Below are 19,900 nucleotides of genomic sequence, written 5' to 3'. Positions count from 1 at the left end.
GAAACAAGATCATCAGAACTGGTAGAGTTACGGTTGAGATCTTTGGTATAAACTATGCCCACAACCAATTCAGATCCTCAAACGAATTCTAATTTATAGGTTGAGGAATTCTAATTTATCTAGGTTTATTTCACCGCAATAAAAAGAAATAGAAGAAGAATGCAATATAATTTATGCTTTTGTTTTAAGATGACTGGAAAAAAATATATTTATAGTGCTCATTCTTTTTCGAATTATTTTAACTAAAAATCTAACCAAACACCGTCTTAAAGTGATATCATTCAGCTTCTTCACTTTCCTTAGCTTTCTAATTAAGCTCTAAATATCTCATCGTACAACAGGCAACTTTGGACAAATTAAACAACAGGCCTCCAACCTTCTCTTATGAAAACAGAAAATACAATATACACATGTACAAAAATATATGTACAAGGTAGGTTTTAGAAATTCAACATAGTTTCTTTGATTTGTAAAAGAAAAAGTTTTGGTTCAAGAATTAAATTAAATAACACTACTTTGCTCCCAAGACAATGTTATATTACAGCTACAATTTATCATGTCATCTCAAGATATATACTGAGGGATGGCTAAGCAGCAGACTTGGGTATCTTGTATTGTTTTTTGAGGAACTGAGAAGCCTCTGAATCTCCCCTGTGACACAATACCCTTAATAAAGTTTTTGTATCAGCACCCAGCTTGCTTCTGCTACCTTGCGTCTCTAATCCACTGACAGATCTCAAGTCATCGATCAACTCACGTGTCTACAGTCAAGTCAATTACAGATATATAAGATTATTAGATGATGGTTAAAAGCAGCAGAATCTGTTAAAGCAGCAAGCATGTGACTATGTGAGCATGAATGAATGTGGCGACATGTCTGTGCCTGCTACACTTTGAATGAAGAGCAAGGTGATTATATGTCATCTAACCATGTTCAAAGCCTCATTTATGTTTTATTCACTTCGGTATTTAAATGTCTGACCGGGGTATAGAAGCCTCTCCTAGATGCTAGATTGTTTACAAATATTATATATACACATATACAGTAAAAAGTTATACTATTTTATTGAGACCTCAGAGACCATATATGTACCGCAAGCAGAACACTGATAATAGCAACTATAACCTATAAAACTGGCAACACCGGACATCCTGCTTTCTGACGATGTGTTATTAGAAACGACATGAGAGTGGCTGAGGAAGTATTGTACCAGCAATATCAATTAGTTTATAGAGGCTTTGCTTCCCAATCGGTAGACACTACTAAAAAAGTTACAATGCATAAGTGTGCATCCAGTAACTCAGATAAAAATCTTAACTTCTTCCACATAACAAATTTATAGAAAAACAGCTTCAAGAGGCTTCCATACAGAAAATATGTTATTCAAAGGCACTAGAACATTAACACATTTCTTGGCAATTGGGAAATAACTGACCTCATAACCAAGCAATTTAATCACTTGTCGAACACGTGCAACTTGATTTTCAACAACTCCGCGAGGAAGGCCATCCCCTCCAGATATAAAAAATTCCTATAATTGTAAATGAAGAATTGTAAGACAGAAATGCTAATCTATTTTATGCTTCTGGATATATTATATGCAAAAAAATTATAATCCTAACTGAACAAAGCATGACATATTAACATTTATCCACAGCTCCAAACAAACTGATACCAAATGGACTTGTCTATCTACCTTTAAAACTTCTAAATCTTCTTCCAATAACTTGGCATCTGCTGGGTAGAAAATGCGAGATGGACCGCCATCTAGTAATACTCGGAGTAAACCATCCTAGTAAGAACATCATATGTTAATGAATAGTTTCAGGATAGATAAAGAAAACAAATAGGATACAGGACAGACCAGTGATGCTTGGAGGAGGCCTGTCACAACCCTATCCCGTAGTGGTTCCATAATGACATCACACAATTGATTAAGTACCTAAAAAGGCTCAGCAGCTTAGAACTTCTACTTTTAGCATAAAATGCTTTGTAAACAAACAATCAGGACACACTTTATATTAAAAATATTAAATGGGGCATTTGGACTTGGAACATGTGAAACAAATTTTATCACACATGCAGTATGTGATGGAACAAGATGAAAATTAACTTAATCCAAGTAAAATAAGATGTATGATTCATTAGACATCCTAACTCTTACCAACAAAGGTAATATATCACCAATTAGCTCTTTCACACAGGAAATGGTGATAAAATCGACAACTTAAGATATGAATAAGGACACGTGGACAATGATAATTACTGAGCAGCCAAAAGATGAGCAACCAGTGTCAAAAAAAATTCAAAAGTAATAAACAGAGGCATCTACCCCACCAAAAAAATTCATACGAATCAGCAAAATTTCAACATAAGCCTTTTGCAGCCATATTGTAGAATAACACAATGCCACAAACACGTTCCTTTAAAAATTATAGTGATGAAATGAGTAGTCCAACTATACACACACACACATATATTGTAATGATGCTTTAGATTACCTCAGATATCACTCCATCTTCTTACGGGCAAATATCTTTTTCTTCTTTAATTTATTCCACTAAATTTATTCCACTAAATTTTGTCACTCAAATTGCTTACAATAAACTAATGCAATTTAAAGGTGATTCACTATTTAGCTTCTTCAATCCTACTGGGACTAATCAGCTCTTTAGCAACATTTCGTAGGATAAGTTAAAAAAATTTAGTTTAATATTTTATTCTGAAAAAAGTATAACATGGTTATTTATTCAATTCAAATAACATATTGCAAGACCAACAAATTGAAAAAAACAAAAAACAAAATGGCCCAATATGTAAAGCAATTTAATTGCCCACGTAAAGGACAATTATAACTTAGGAGTGGATCACCATGATCCTGAATTCATTCAAAATTAAGATATCCATCAAGGACTTTGATTCTTAGAACTCTGGGTAGAATTGGTTTTGTGACACAAAGTTGAGTAGCCAATAAACCAATAACCTCAGGTCCAAAGAATTGAGCCCAATACGTATATCAAACATTTTTTATATATAACTTTTAGTTGCCTAGTATAACACAGAAATATTCACTTCTCTGCTGTAAATCAAAATATGCTCAGTACGGTCATTGCTACAAGTTAAATAAGTCTCTCACGGCTATCTTACTCAATTGCAATTCCACTGGTAGCTAAAAAAACAATATATTTTTACACCTTGTATAATGGAAAACACTGAGCAAACACAAATCATACCAAATCGAGTGGGTCGATAAGAGCCTCCAACCTACTTTGGGAAACAGTAGGTTTGAATAAGTTCTCAATAAAAGGCTCCCTCAAATCCCAAAAAATGACCTTGGTTCCTGTAATATCACCACATTTAATCACGATAATAAACAATGGTAAAACAGTAATATTAGTAATAAAATTAAATGGAGATATCTTACTAATCTAAGGACATGAACACAAAATGCAAGTAACTTTACTCACCAGTAAACTCACAGATCTGGTCAATTGCCGCGTTAATATCTTTTCTACTTCCATCAAATGTGTCCCTTCTTATGGTCTCACCTGATTGTCTCTCTACAAATAATAAGTTGAAAGTCAAAATGTAGAAAACAAAAATTAGATGTAGGATATTTATTTATTGCTAAATGATGTAGGATAATATTCTCTACTGCACACGTAGTTTTTCTTTGGTACCAACATATTTTATCCACTACTCATTAGTTAGAAGATAATGCAATATCCACTTATCCACATCAAAGAAACATGCAATCATCCACCAAGCTCCTGAAAGGGCCATCCAGACAAGACCTCTAGCGACAACTAAGTCCTGAATGACTCATCTCAATAAGTAAAAGTTCAGCCAACCCTACCATGCGTCACCTTTCTATATAGAATGTACAGAAGGTACCTTAAAGACATGTTACGCCCGTCAGTTTGACTTTTGAAACACCAAGGCGGCAGCAGGCAGGTGACGGGTCCAGTATAATCAACCAGATCGTGTAAATAATCATCCAACATCCGCAATAATCCTTTCTGGTAACAAATATTCAAACAAGTCTCCTATCTAGGTAAACCACTATCACAGGGCTTCGTAGGTGAACATAGCCACCTCCACTGTTATTCTGTTAGTACTCGGTGTAAACCAGAAGGGTTAACTCTCTGGTTCTTTCCTGAAACCATAGATGTGCCCTAAACCATACCCGCAAGTAATGCTTGCTTATAATATATTACTCCAATCTCCTTATAGCCTATGTTACCCGGACTCGACTAAAAGTGTCCAACATGGATACGTGTCAAAGTGTTAGACTCGGCAATATTATGAAAATTTTACATGTTTTTGGCCTAAAATAAGTGTCGGAGTGTCCATACCCATGTCCGAGTGTCGAGTGTCTGGCATGAGTACTTCAGACAAAATGAAGAGTCAGGGTAACATAGCTTAAAACCTGTTCATAACCTTCTCTATTACCTCATTTCCCACATTCAACGCAGAGAAATATAGATGGTAAACAATAACAATGGCTACTAGTGAAAGCAGTTCAGGATAGAAGAAATTGAAAGCAATGGAACAAGTGGATTGTAAATTATACTTACTATTCGATATGTCATTAGGCATTTTTCTCATCCATCGCTCCCAAATGCTATCTTCCAACCTATTTAGCTGGCTAATGGCATACTGTTATTCAAAGAACAAAAAGAGAATGGGCTTGTTCAGAATAAATTACTAGGGGAATGTCTTTTACTGAATACAAAAGGTAAAATTCTAAAGATTGAAGCCATAGCAGGAGCTCATAATCCAGTAGTATGCAAGATAAAAAAAAAAAGTCACCACATACAACCAGTACATCTAAAGTACTTTTCAATGTTCAAAGATGAACAGATATAATGGATTGGCAGGGTCTAAGACATTTAAGTACATAATTCCACTCCAAAAGTTTGCAACACATTTAGCACTACCCCTACGCCGACTTACAAATATAGACTAGAAGTAAAAAGTGTATAATAACAATCATGCTGAGAAGGTTCATAACCAAACTAGAATGTTCGTGAACAAGTATTTAAGGATATCCTCTTATACATATTACAATGTGTGGTGGAGTAGGGGCAATAGAATATAAACCTATGAAAAGGTTCTTACTTGAGGGCCACCTACAAAATTTGGGTGAAATTTGAGAGCAGCAATATGTCTCACATTTATCTATGTTTTGCAGATTGCAACTAACCTTAAAGATAATGTACTTCACAAACTGTAAATGGGGAAATGTACTTCCCAAGGTGTAAATTATAAATTACATAAAATTAAGCCATATTAGAAACAGTGTATACTATATACGATGTCTATATAACCACAAAATAAGAAGAATTAACAAGACCAATACCAGATTGACACAACATAATAAGTGTTGATTATAAACTTAAACTTAAGTGCCGCAGATCTACTTCACAATTTTAGCTTTAATGATTCAGCAGAAAAGCAACCTAGATACAATTTCTCCCCCATCAACCCAACTCCACCTAAATGGAAAACAAACCAGCAAAACCACTTCTCTGATAAACTGGAGTTCAACTTACATAAAGTGTATTTAGCTGAACACATAGTGTTGGAGTTGTCAAGACATTAATTTCACTTGACTTCCTCATATCAGGGAGCCGTGGATCATGTTGTTCCTTCTTTACAAAAACCTTCAGTGCTACTTCCTTTCTATATCGGGTAAGAATAGGTACAGGGGGAATGATATCCTCTTTTCTAGCTGCACAGAAAATCTAAAGGTCAATAAAGGTACTTCGAAGAGTACGCGGCACTATCAAATGCTGTGCAGACAATAGATTGCAAAGATAAAGCCACCCAGAAGTTTGTCGGCTATGGTAGACCAGCAAAATAAATTGAAGTTGTACATACTGGGATAATTCAGCAAATTAGAGGTAGCAAGATACATGCAAAGAATAAATAGAAATAACTAAGACAATTCAAGTGAGTCCTAGATATCAATTCCATGTTCTTGTCTATTCAGTTTCAAGTATAAATAGAATAGAAAAGTACATTAAACTAGTGCTCAACCAACCAAATAAAAATAATAATGTTTTGTAAACCAACATGACACAGATACATATGTAACATATACAGGCTTTCAAAGCCCATCACTTAAACAAGTACCTCAGAGTCTACAAATATTAATAAAACTCAGTTTATCAACCAAAAATATGTTTCACAGTCTATGTGAAACACTTTTCTCTCGCCACGTTCCAAGCAGAATTGTAAGATCTAGTCTATTGACACAACAAAATATAATTTAGTTCTCTTTGTAGAGTCTGAGATCATTCAAATTGCTTATATTTATCATTTGGAAGTTTATGACTTGTGGGTGGGTGGGGGGGGGGGGCAACTGAGGCTGTTATTTTCCATATGAAATTGACAAGAATAGTTTGTGTGACAACTTTTCAAGAAAAGTAAAAGCATATTCTGTCGCATAGATTAAATATTAAATAGACAGAGACGTACTGAAAAAGGTTAAGGAACTAGTTAAAAAGCAACACATACCCAACTTGTCAGTAACATGCTTTGCATACACTTGAAATGCATTGTCAACACCCCGAAACAGGCTACTAAGTTCCCCCAATCTCATGGGAACCTTGAGAGCGAAAAATTGATCAACAGTCTGTAATTGCAGAAGAGAAAACACACATCGCATCAGATTCTAGCTTTACATTGGCATATCCAACTACCAATGCCTTTGACAGAAAACGATAATGAAATTAAATGAATAATAGGACCAATGGCTTCCAATGCTCCAGTTTAGTTTATATTCAATGAATTGGCAGTAACTCTAGCTTTTGACTGCACAATCCAGATTGATTGGACTCCTATTCTCTATCCCTAGATTTTTCATGAACAGTTCCTGCTGAAAGCCTAAAATAAACCAAGAACAAGGGTTTTTTGGTGTGTGTGTGTGTGTGTTGGGGGGGGGGGGGGGTCATTTAAAGCTTTTTCATTTTTCATCTTTACATATGAATGTATTTGACTTTTACCTTGCTGCCGTACAAAGACAGAAGATTCTCCATCAGAACTCAACTTAATTAAATTAGAGAAGATGTCAGGGCTTTAGGGGCAGCAATTATATTCTGGTACATATGTTGAAGTATGTTAGCAATGTGTATTTACACTAATATGATATGCTATTATCAAGTGATTTGCAGGTCACAAATGTGCTTGAGACTCATAATAGTTTGCGCTCTCCATTTTAACTTTGGAATAATAGCTCGTCTCCTAGTTGGCTTGAGGGAGCTTGGTTATAGAAGCTTAGCAGTCTCTTAAGACACCTTCCTTGCTCATTAGTCATCTCCACAATAATTAGTAGTTCGAAAGGGAGATACTACTTCCACAATAATAGGTTAGCATTTAAAATTTCAGAATATAAGTATTCTGATAAATTTTCTAGATTAGACTCCCCCAGTAAATGGAAGGAAGAGGGTACAGTTTCTAAAATAGATTGGGACATGTTCCGGGTGCTGACCTTTCAAAATATCTAGTGTTAAGTTTCCCCTCTTAGTTCCACCCATTAAAGTCAAACCAGATTCTAAAACAGGTACACCCTCTTATATTTCATGCATTGAAACAGTACTTTTGCACCAGATGCTGTGTCCTTTGGAATCAAGTAATCAACACAACTGACCTTTTTCTATCATGGTCAGTTATAAAAATCAAAGACCCATGGACACATAACTCCATCAAGGCTTGAACTCTCAACTCTTATGATCAAAAGAAGAGGAGTATCAGCTAGGCTAAGCCTTGCAGATAACTGGCATCCCTTCTCCTTGGTGAAAGTGGTTTAGAGGACAATATATAGATTACACACACAGATATATATACATATATATCACTGAAATTTGTTTATACTACTTCATATAATCTCAAGAAACAACCTCCTCCACGATCCTGTAAACCTCAACAATTGAGCTGCCATGCCGCTGCTGAGGTGATACTGGGTCCCACCGCTGAAAATATATAAAAGTTATCTCACAAGACAAATGAATATATGAACAAGCAAGTTCAAATCGTAAGAGAAAAAGAAAGGAAAAGATTGGAAGAAGGATCTAAATGGAAGCACAGCCCACAGAGTTAGAAAAACCACATATCTGATAGCAACTACCATAGTTAATACTGCAATTCGCAAGGACCAATCTATCATGTATGTATGATCAAATAGAGAAGTAAATAATATATGAACCCTTTCAAGAAAGTAGCCATAAAAATGAAATTATAAAAATTCTGTTGCATTTTTATTAATTTAAACTTTTAAGAGGTAAAACTTCAAAACTTCAAATCTGTTCAAGAATGCTATTAAACAAAATTAAAAGTTACCTCCTGCTGAATTGCCCTTTCAACCCAACTTAAAATCCTTCCAAGTTGAGAGTTGACCCAGCGCAAAACCAACGTCCCAGATATTGTTTCAAGCTAAAAGACGCAAAGAAACAAAAGAGGGAGTACATTGTATTTTAGAGTTTAATAGTATAGCTATCAATCAGTATATCAAAGTAACTGGTCTGCTACATTACGGGTCTATACAAATAACACAATTAATAAATTATTGCAGTTATAAGGTTACAAAGAGTTTGACAAGATAATAATGGTATATTTTCTCTTCTCATCTTTTCTCACCTTGTACAAAGCTAGTTTCTTACAGTAAGAGTCTGCGGTTCCTTCTTCACAAGTAGAAGTGATAAGTGCCATTACGTACTGCTCAAGACTATCAGCAGCAGGAAATACAGAAACAACATCCTCGGTAAGATGCTCAACTCCTTCAAGGAACGGTTTCTGACAAAAAGGGTATTTACAATAGCTTTTCACAACTGTAACAGATACCTATAAACGCATAGAATTTGACATAAATTAAATATAAGCTTACCAACTTGATCCCATACAGCTTATGAAGAATAGATGCTGATACAGCAGGTGCTTGTGGATGTCTTTGGGATAGGATTGGCATATATATGATTGCATCTTTCTTCAACAATTTTTTAGTTTGTTCAGCAAGTAATGCCAATGGATGTTCCTCAGATGCACCAGATGCTTCTACATCATGCAATATCTGCATGGAAGTAATTCAAGAGCAAAGTGAGCTTCTGCTCCGATCTCAATTCAAAAATTAAACACTACAGAATGTTTGGCACAGATGCCTATTAAGTGTTAAATCAGAATCTTTAATCGGAATTTGCAACTTGAGAAAAAACATTGGTGTGTTCCATAGTCTCTCTTTTATCAACACCTTAGATGATCAACAAATTGTAAACTGGCCCTAACAAATTTTAAGCCTCTTGTAATTTCTTATAATATATTAAGATGACTACAGTAATGCACACAGCTACCTTCTAATAAATTTTTATTGCGAACTGGCTTTTTATCATTTTTGTAGTAAAAGCCACAACAAATTCACATTGGTTACTTTTTAATTTGTTGTTTCATTGAACATCCTTTTAGCAAGCAATTATTGTCATAAATGCTGCCCCTAGGGTGAAATTTTCACATGGCAATGTAAAGACCCTGAACAAAGTGCTAAAGCTGTAGGCACAGTTCAATGTATTACCACTATAGAAAAGAATATCTTCACTCCGCGAACTCTTAATGAAAATTCAAACTTTTTTTTTTAAATTATAAAAATAAAAGGTGTCCTGAGTGTTAGCGTTTGAGATATGGTGCCATGGCACCACACGTTAGTAATGTGCATGGCTGATGGCACATCATGACGACAAGGCTGATATACAGGCCACATATAATAATCAACCTATATCTATATATATTGCAGAAATAATACAAAAGCATCATATAGCTTTATCGTTATCACTATTCTGGTCTCACGCATACATAGCAGAAACAAAAAGAGGAGAAGGAACAAGAGAAATTGATGAATTGAAAAACTGAGCCATTTAATAGATGGCGGAGCTTATAAAATGATCCACTAAAAGTGTCGAAGCTTGTGTAGCTTGGAGGATAATATTTTTTTAGAGATTTAGAAATGAAATAAGATTCTCTCTTGAATAGAAGTATTAATGCTTATTGGTCAAGAAATTATAGAGACGCGCGCCAATGCAGTTCTCCTCAATAACTGAACTCGAGGTTGCACAGCTCTCACCGAAACCATATACACTTTGTATTGAGTGAAATAGAGTTGATTCACAACCCTATAAATAGCATTAAAATTTGTGGAACATATATCTTTTGTGTGGTAACCGGTAATAGTCCTGAGACGAGTAACAACGAATTCAAGCAAGTCACCATATTGCAGCATAACCTATTTCTATATTAAAGTTTACATGATTCACAGTACTATATCAAGCTAAAGCTTGACTATTGACATTTACAGAATTAAAGTCATTTAGCAACCATATATCTTAGCACTGGAAGATTCTGCATCCCTAGCATTGTGGCCATGTGTGTCTGCGTATTTAAATTTTTGTACTAGACCACTAAAAAAAGTCCCAAATAAATGAAGGTACTTACAGCCAAAAATGCATTTCTAATGGAAGACGAAACATAAGCCTCTATCTGATCTCTGTCTGTGAAATGTGCAGTTTGCCCATCCTGCAAAGCGCAGTATAATCTTCATTTACAAAACAATGCAGGCTATATATGCAACCCCAAATATATAGTAGAATCAAGTGCATAGTGGCTATTCTGGAATACAATTCTGTTTGTTGGTAGAAATGATGAGCCTATTGCAGTCATTCCCACACACCTCAACCTCCAGATAACTCGGATCATGTGCAACATGTTATATGTGAGAAGAAAGGACCCTTGTTAGTTGTTACATACCAATTCAGGTTCTTCAAGAAGAAGCCTACGGACAACCATAGCTAATGCAACTGCATTCTCCATCATCGTTGACCCCTAAAGATAAGACAAATATGGAAGTTTTTTTAAGGTTCAAGAAATCCAAGCAAAGAGAAAAACAAAGCAGGTGATGATACAACAGTGTACACGGGTTTATAATCAAATCACTCAATCACCGGATATTCTCCTCCTTTAGTTGCATAGACTGAGAAAGATATATTTACAATATAGATACTGCGATATTGACTAGTAAACACAGGTTGTTATGCAGAATGGATCAGGCATTTTAAACTTTAAGTAAATCAAAATGACGTAACAAAGTATCAACTAATTTTAGAAAGAATTTATAATGCATTTATTTAGATAATCGTGAACAGAGATCCATGATCATTATAACAGAAAGATCTGTTTGTAATATATCGTTGTATAGCTGTTTCCGCGCTGATTTTCGTTAACCTCTTCAAATACATTACTGGTTACTATTACATTAAGATCTAATAACATATTTGTTTACTTCCTTACTGTGTGCCCCGGAAAAAAAGTTTAATTAGATAAATCAAAGCATAGAGCATATTTGCAATCAAACATGAAATTAAAATCCCTAGAATTGGAGTCTAGTGGATACTGTATATACTTCCTCTCTTAGTTACTGTTGATGGTTCAAGTGTCAGTGGAAGAATAGTGTGATTAATTGAATTCCTGTAACAGACTAATAACTTAAGACTACAAAGACTAATAAAAAATGTCAAACCCAAAAGTGAAAAATATAAACATGATAAATAAATAAAAAGCGAACAGCTTTTTCCAGGATGAAAGAACTACATATGCAAAGACTGGAAGAGAAAAACCACGAAAGTACAATCTAGGCATGCAAGCCTGCTATATATTAGGAAAAAAATAATGAACGAAATAGAACCTGCTCCAGTCAAGTAGTGTACAAGTATCGCACATGGAAAGAGTTAAACCACATTACTTCAATTAAATTTTGTTGGTATACAAATTATTAGGTGGCAGAGAGAACTTGAATTCAATTGTCGATGTATTCACTAACCTCGGGAAAATGTAGATGGTAGTCTCCTAGCTGCTTATTGGCCCATCTCTGAATGGGAAGTAAGAAGGACTGCAAGAAACTTAAGTCCAAGAACTTCTGGTCACTTTCAACTCTGCATTGCAAGCTTTTTAAGTGCAATCTCTCCTGAGGTCCCCGTTGTTCCTTTAGTGGTATTTTATTTAACTGCTCGATGACATGCCTCAAAATCCCTTGCTCACCAGTGATGGCAAACTATTATAAAAGACCCGGAGAGGTAAAACCAACGAGTTAATAGTAACAAAAGTTTGTCTCCTTTCAGGATTAGACATAAATGACATTAGAGAAATTAAGTAAACAACAAATAATTTTACTATATGAGTTCAGTTAGTTAGTAAGGAACAACAGAAACAATTTAGAAGTCTATTTGCCATTATAGAAACACCATTCCATTATTTCTACTGCATTTGACGCATATTAGCAAATATACTTGGCATTGAAATGCACCCAACCCAATACTAGTTGAACTGAAAATTATATATTTTAGGTGAGGATTTCAAGACCAAAAAAAGGATTGTTCAACTTTTGTGTTTAAACAGTTGTAAGATTTTTTGCTAGATTGCGAAAAGATCATATATAAGCAAGTCGAGCAAAAGAAGGCAAGAAAAGTGCTACACCCTTGCAGTGATCCCGCATGTGCCTATAGGCCACAATGAAAGGATTTTTCAAAAACAATAAGTTGGCAGACAAAATCAGTATCAATGACCAATTGACCATTGATAATGTTGATAAACAAATTATTATAAGACCATTTAGTAGAGAGGCACCAAGTGAAAAAAATAGCCTACAATTCAGTATAGTGTTTCCTATAAAGCACACAGCGTCAAAATACCTGATGGAATAAGACCCATGCATAGCAAGTATAATGAATAGTCTCCGTGATTCCCAATACTCGCCAGGTTGACTTTAAAAGCTCGAGAATTTCTTCCACCTCCTGTATTTTGTAATGGCAATATATACTTCAGAAATATATAGAAAATGATTCTGTCATTATTCCTATATAAGTATCAGCTATACTTCATGTGTTTTCCTAAACATAAAAAATGATTATATCTTGTATAACCAAACTTTTCAAAAAAAAAAAAAAGGACCCATTCTATTCCTTTTTATATTTATTAAACTCCATATTCACATTAAGTTCTGTTTCTTTTCTCTATTTAGACCAAGCTCAATTTTTATTTATTTAGTTTTCACATCTTGTAAAATATAACTTCCATGGAACATTGCTTAGTGAAAAGAGTATAGACAAACCTCAGTAAGCTTCCCCTCATCTAGAACATCAAAGACACTTAGAAGCAGTTTCTCGTAAAGCCTGACATTTAGGTGATAACCATCTGCCCAGTGACATACTTCACCAGTTAAGTCACCCCGGGCCGGCCTCTCTGCAAGTGGAATGGCAATTTCTCTCAGAGACCTTAAGCAATCTGTTCGTTGTAATTCACCCGTAGAAGGAGGCAGTGACTGAAACAAAGGTTTTAAAAATATAAACAAGCTAATATATAACCACGATAATATACTGCGAGTAACAAGCACAAAGCACGAAAGTTAATGTTACTCTATTTCTCTTTAATTGAACAATATTTTGCTATCAAATTGACTGCTTGAGTTTCTTGTAAGTTGTAATATTATAAATTTTTTTAAGAAACACAGGTCCTCCTTGTCCATACCCTATCAAAAAGAGTTTAAAGGGAAAGTAGCAAAAGATGTTTGTCTCCTTTTCCTTGATGACACTTACTCTTAGAACAAGCAGCATCTAACCCATCTTAGATGCAAAATACTAGAAGAAACAACTAACATCAGACACTACTTTAACTCGGAGATCACAGCATGATGAAAATAACAAAACACCTAGACAGAAGTAAACACGTTGAGTTCATACTAGCAACATATGAGCAGCAAATTCTAATAGGACGACTGCACAATACATACCTCAGATTCTTCAATCTTAGCCAAAAGGATTTTCAATTCACTTGCTCTGCGTGCAGACTCCCCGAAACCCACAGCAGGGTGATTAACAAGCCCTTCTTCCAGCATATTTAACTAAACTAACCATCAATCAGAAGGATTTTACAGAGTCGGAAAGATTTAATATAACAAAGCAAACAATTCAAGCAAGCACCCCCCCCCCCCCCCCCCCCCCCCCCCCGAAAAAAAAAACAAAGAAAGAATGAATGAAAAGAAACACTCCTAAAGCCATCACATTGGAGCTGAAAAAACTCAAATTATTCAACTAATTTCTCCTTTTCATGTTTGCATATTAAAGTGGGAGATAAAATTTAACTAATGTTACCAAAATAATAATTATTTGTATCTCTATATCTAAATAATGATGATGACAGAAGTATTTTACATAATTACAATAACACATGAGAAGATGAATTGTATCAATGCATGCAGCCTTAACTTTTTTTTTGAAAAGTTACTCTAATTTATTTATACACTAAGAGGCCATTATATAAAGGTATGAAACCATGATTTTACAGATAGCAAGTACACTTGACCATCTTGTTAGGCATGACCTTCATCGCCAAAAAAAATCAGTGGCATTCACATGTTGAATGAAAACAGAAAAAAGATCATCTGTTTTAAGAAAAAAAGAACATAGTTTCTTTTATGACACAATATAATCATATAGATAACCTACATATATGTTTACTAATTATTGAATGTAATAAAATAACAATAATAGTGACATATTGAATCAGTAGTAGAACTTTATAATTTGCATAAATAAACACAGTATTTAATATAATTAAGAAAGACGGGTAGCCTCACTTGTCGATTTTGCCATCGTATGTAAGCTTTCTTGTCAGAAAACTCGCTACGTGATACGCAGCACAACAATTCAAGAGGAATCAAAAGTGTGTCCATTCTTTTCCCAACTTTTCCTGCTAGGGCATTAATCAGGCCTTGTCTCGTTCTGATATCCATAGCCTCAGAAATCTGTGTTTATTAAAAAAAGGGACAAAGAAATCAATTGCATACTAGTGACACTATCCAATATTCCAATCTGATTAAGAGAAGGTGATAACAACAAATGATCTTCATAAACAAACAATTTGGAATATAATTTTATACATAAGAAAGAAAAAACAAAAGATATGGTTACACAGGAAACTTTAGATCATAGCTGAAATTTTAAAAACATGTGTGCAGCAGCAACAGTGCTGGAACTAGTAAACCATTTCAATGTGTGCATATACACGGTTTTTAAATTATCAAAAAAACTTGTAAAAAATAACAGTATAAAATGAAAGGTTTATAATTAATCACAAAATATACATATATAATATATCTTCTTAAGATCTACATGTAGTAATATTGTTTATGACATTACACGCATATATACACAGTTTATAAACTCATACACATGAAAGACCCTTGAGAGATGTAGTATGAGGACAAACTTGTCTCTCTGTTTCATAAATTATATATTGCTTAAATTTCAGATACCTCCATCTGCACGCGCATTGTTTCCAGCAGGCCAACCAACCCCGACATTTGCTGAGACTGGGATACATGTTCAGTTTTACTACGTCCAAGTTTTCTAATTAATCTAGACTTTTTCTCTTTCTTTTTTTCCTTTGACGGCACGATAAGTCCCCTGCATGTCCAAAACCGGAAATTGAAGGAAAATTGACTTATTAAAGAATAATACCATGAAAAGAATGCTAATGGATGCTAGGCAAGATGCTAAAGAAATATACCCAGAAGCTCCTGCAGCAGCCAAGAGTATTTCATATGCAGTTTCTCGAAGACCATCATCTGTTATACCTTTAGAGCAAAAATGGAGATACCATTCATGTCAGCGTTATGTTCAACTTTCAAGCAAAGAGTATATGTAAGTGTAGCACACCACCAATCAGAACCGACTCTTAAAAACAGATAGATAGCAGTGTTGACTTTTCAAGGGCAATATGAATTTAAACGTCAATTTAGCTTATTTTCATATTAAAATTTGACACTTTCATTTATAATTTTTTTTCCTCACTCAGTTATTTACATCTATGTTACTCGGACTCTTCATTTTCCCTCGAAGTACCCGTGTCGGACACTCGACACTCGGACATGGACACTTGGACTCGGACACTTATTTTAGGCCAAAAACATGGATAGTTTTCAAAATATTACCGAGTCCGACACATGGACACGTATCCATGTCGGACACTTCTAGCCGAGTCTGAGTAACATAGATTTACATTCTAAAATATGCATAAATTACTACTAACATTTCTTCTTTGTGCAATAGAACGATCACCCACTACTCCATCTATTTTTCTACATCTTCAAACACAACCTATGTTATATGGTAAGAGAAGTATAATACAACTAAGAGTTATGGTATTCAAGAGAAGCTATTCAGATTAAGGTTCTTGATCGGCTTGGAGTCTAACCACACAGGTTTCCTATGCCTACCTAAAAGCAGTTTAGGATGTAGTAGTGTCTCAGTCTTATCTATTTGCCCTCATACAATACATGTTTACTTTTTAAAGCATATCTGCTAAACCTCACAAAATGATAACAGAATAAATACTACATTATTTGGCTGTATCGGATGAGATGCAGCATTCCGCCTATAACAGAATAGTATGATTTTAGGGACTAAATTTTTATTTTATCTCAAAATAAAATGTTAACAAAGAGACTACTAGTCTACTACATATATCAGTAGCTTCCAATCACTAAATGCTTCATCTGAAAATAGACAGAGTCGTGGAATGTTACCAAGACTGACCATTAATAAGAAAAAATAGCATGTAGCATGCCAGCTGATTAACTAAAGGACATTTTCAAGTTACCATAAAAAAAACATCACACAAATGAAGACATGTTGTCACCCATCTTACCTGTTGCAAATGAAGGCAACCCTAGGGTAACATCAGAAGCATCATTTAATCCTCTTCTTGAATATCTGCGGGTACTAACTTCATCTAAATAATCACCATCCTCAAAATCCTCAATATCGTCTACTGTTAGTTCTTGAAGTTTTGTAGAGTTCAGAGATTGTGATTTTGATAATCCTGATAATTCTTCATCTTGTGTTGAATCAAGGGACAAAGACGTTGATAGGTTAGGCAAAATGGGCAGTGCTTCCGCAGTGGGGACAGGTGGAGGTGCCCTTTTAGGAGGTGAACCTGAAGATTCAAGATTTGTGGCCAAAAAGAATTCATCGACAGATCCTCCATTATTCTTCAAGCATGGTACAGACAAATGACAAAAACAAAGTTACTTACAGTTCCAGAAATGTAAGATCTCGGCTTTTTAAAGAAAGTCTAACATGAGTACGAATCAGAAAAAAAATTGAGAGACAAATAAATCAGTATATCATATTAAGGTGCAGATACAATTTCAGCATTAGAACCAAACCCTGTCATTTAGGAGAGCTTTTCATGGGCACTGAACCAGAAAATTGTATACTGAAAGATAAATACTCGATAACATTGGTACTACAACTCCATTAGGGTGCAGACACAACCCTTAAATCAAATCCAAATAGTCTATAACACTGTTGACTGTTCCTAAACCATCTACACTATTCTAAAAGCCACTCGATAATTGATTAAAACTGCTTCAATAGGCAATTGAAATGTAAAAGAGAGTCCCCGATGCAACTAGTAGTTTTATACACAACTTCTCATTATACAATGTGACAAATCAAGAGTTTGAGGGATGCAAGTTAGATGTATCAAATAACTTTCGAAGAAGACTGGAATCGAGGGAGTTGGAACAGCAAAAGATTTTATAAAAAAATCAATACTCAATGCTGGTATAAAGAATCACTCGGAAAAAGGAATTATTAATGACAACTCCTTTAAATTTCAGTTGCTTCATTAGTTAATGATCTATCAACAAACTACAGACACAATGTTGAGTACACATGACAATACAATAAAATTTAAAGAAACTTGTATTCTACGGGTAACTTACATATTAAGTACCCAATCATTATAATAAGCATCAGAAAACTTTGACCTACCATATGGGGAAGCCAAGTACTGTCATGGTAATCCCTAATTGCTTCCGATAGTTCAAGCATTTCACCTACAAGATAAATTTTTCCGTGACTAAACCAAGCATTTTAAAAAAGGTAAATACAAATTCTTCTGATCAACTTAGAAATTAATACTTCTGATTAAAGAAAATAAATATGGTCCACTTGCAAATTTAGAAGTAGATTTTAGTGTCTGGGAAAGGGAAACTTATAAGTTGTTAAAAATCAGAACCGTAGTACAACAAAGTGTACACAATACCATATTTTTTAAGAAAATCACAGCATGCATTAAATACAAAGTTTGCTGCTGGTATAGAGACAGAATTTTCTATTATGTGAAGGATACAGAATTGAAATTTAAATTAAACAAATAAACGATAATGAGACATGACTTGACAGATAGACTGACTGACCTTTCTTAGCACAGCCGAGTACATAATCAACACTAACTTGATCTAAATCCACGTCATCTAATGAAATCGCACCAGGTGGCATAATAACTTTCTTGATTAAGCTACCTGAAAGTAAAAAATCAAGAAGTATACGTCTATCCCGCCTATACCTTTGGAGAAGCTCCACGAAATTCTCCCTAGAATATATTACATTACAAACGTTTAGTAGATATATGAGAGCAGTTATATCCAAAATAAGGTGATGAATGTAACAAGTGGATCACAGCATTTTCACTTAATTATACTACTATAACAGATGCTAGATGCACATAGATATCCGATTCTACAATTAAAGCTTTCGAGATTCACTAAATATTATCCCTAAAGTCAAATTATCAACATATAATAAGTAAATTACTTTATCGAACTTGAAATAAATACATATTAATAACAAAAGCAAATCAGGCATCGAGATCTAGTGAATTGCGCTTACTCTTCCATAACGAAATGCTTTAATCAGCTTCCTCAACACAGATACCTGTAAAGAGTCAACAAAAAAGCACTAACGATTCAATTCACTAGTTAAAAATCTACTGTATTCAACTGGAAATGCAAGTAGTTTAAATTACATGAAAATCGAAGTAAATGAGCAGAAAAAGAAGCGAAACGAGAATGCGAGTAGAGATAGAATGCAAATGAATTGAATAGATGTTGAAGAATCTAAGTGATGGAGCTTACGGTGTGAATCTGTCAACTCTTTCGCTGCTGTGTGCGTTTATCTCTCTGCTTTCTCTCTCTAAAAAGAGGGTGAAATAGCCCACCGTTCAACAATAGCCTCCCCGCAAAATGAGTTTATAACTTTATATCATTTGTATACGTGTTGTGTGTATCTCAGAGGCATCATTATCAAACATATTTTATTTTATTTAATTGTTTTTCTGCGAATTTGTGTGCCGACTCTGTCCTGTTTAGGTTGCTAATTAAATTATTATATTTTATATAATAAAATTTTAGTATTTAATTTTTTATTTAATAAAAATAAAAAAAATTATGAAATTATATACATCTTAAAATGTGATACTATGAACTAAAATATAGGAAATTGATAAATAAGCTCCACATTTTACTATTTAAGCTCCAATTTCAAATTTTATACCATATTTAACCATGCCCACTCCACATGTTCCATCCATAATAATGGTGATAATGAGATTTGGATAAATGAAAAAAATGAATTGGAGCTTAAATAGTAAAGTTTGGAGCTTATATATCAATTCCCAAAATATATTACTTTAATTTTCTTTGACAGGCCGGATAAATTGAATGTTAATTAATCATCTTTTATATTATAGGAGCATATTTTGTGCTCTCCAAATTTATTTAATGAAATAAGAAAAAATTGTTTTCCTGTCTAAATAAATGAAAATTTTGTTATTTTTATTTTTCAAATCTTTCAAAAAATAAAATAAATATTTCCAGAAAGAGTTTGAAATGAATTATTTAAATATTCAAAATTTCACACCTTTTTGCCACCCTTTTAAAATTTGAACTTTCTTTTTGGTATTCCTCCTAAAAATATCCTTGTTTTTCTTTGTTGCAAAACTGTAACATACACCGAG

At 34.2% G+C, this 19,900-nt stretch overlaps 1 protein-coding gene across 1 annotated transcript; it reads right to left on the bottom strand.

The window, feature by feature from the left end:
* Nucleotides 1-356: 356 nt before the first annotated feature.
* LOC108209130 (protein unc-13 homolog) lies at nt 357-19,169 on the bottom strand. The gene is made up of 27 exons (XM_017379884.2): nt 19,020-19,169; nt 18,775-18,819; nt 18,303-18,478; nt 17,875-17,939; nt 16,745-17,087; nt 15,605-15,671; nt 15,351-15,501; nt 14,673-14,840; nt 13,827-13,937; nt 13,149-13,358; nt 12,730-12,831; nt 11,862-12,092; nt 10,793-10,867; nt 10,481-10,561; nt 8,889-9,071; nt 8,642-8,797; nt 8,345-8,437; nt 7,906-7,977; nt 6,524-6,641; nt 5,557-5,735; nt 4,579-4,660; nt 3,469-3,561; nt 3,235-3,341; nt 1,866-1,943; nt 1,698-1,793; nt 1,437-1,532; nt 357-761 (listed from the first exon to the last, which is right to left on the bottom strand). Exons 2-27 carry the CDS (start codon nt 18,780-18,782, stop codon nt 588-590), a joined length of 3,315 nt encoding a protein of 1,104 aa, XP_017235373.1. The 5' UTR covers nt 18,783-18,819; nt 19,020-19,169; the 3' UTR covers nt 357-587.
* Between the last annotated feature and the right edge of the window lie 731 nt (nt 19,170-19,900).

This window comes from Daucus carota, chromosome 2, assembly GCF_001625215.2.
Source record: "Daucus carota subsp. sativus chromosome 2, DH1 v3.0, whole genome shotgun sequence".
Taxonomy (NCBI): Eukaryota; Viridiplantae; Streptophyta; class Magnoliopsida; order Apiales; family Apiaceae; genus Daucus; species Daucus carota.
Note: the sequence above shows the minus strand (reverse complement) of the source record. Positions and strands in the feature narration are given on the sequence as shown.

Excerpts from the sequence above, each read along its gene's own strand:
- LOC108209130 (XM_017379884.2), bottom strand. Across the intron at positions 13,938-14,672 it reads TACGATGGCAAAATCGACAA|TTAAATATGCTGGAAGAAGG; the intron begins GTGAGGCTACCC and ends TGGTTAGTTTAG. Across the intron at positions 6,642-7,905 it reads TTTACAGGATCGTGGAGGAG|ACTGTTGATCAATTTTTCGC; the intron begins GTTGTTTCTTGA and ends CTGCAATTACAG.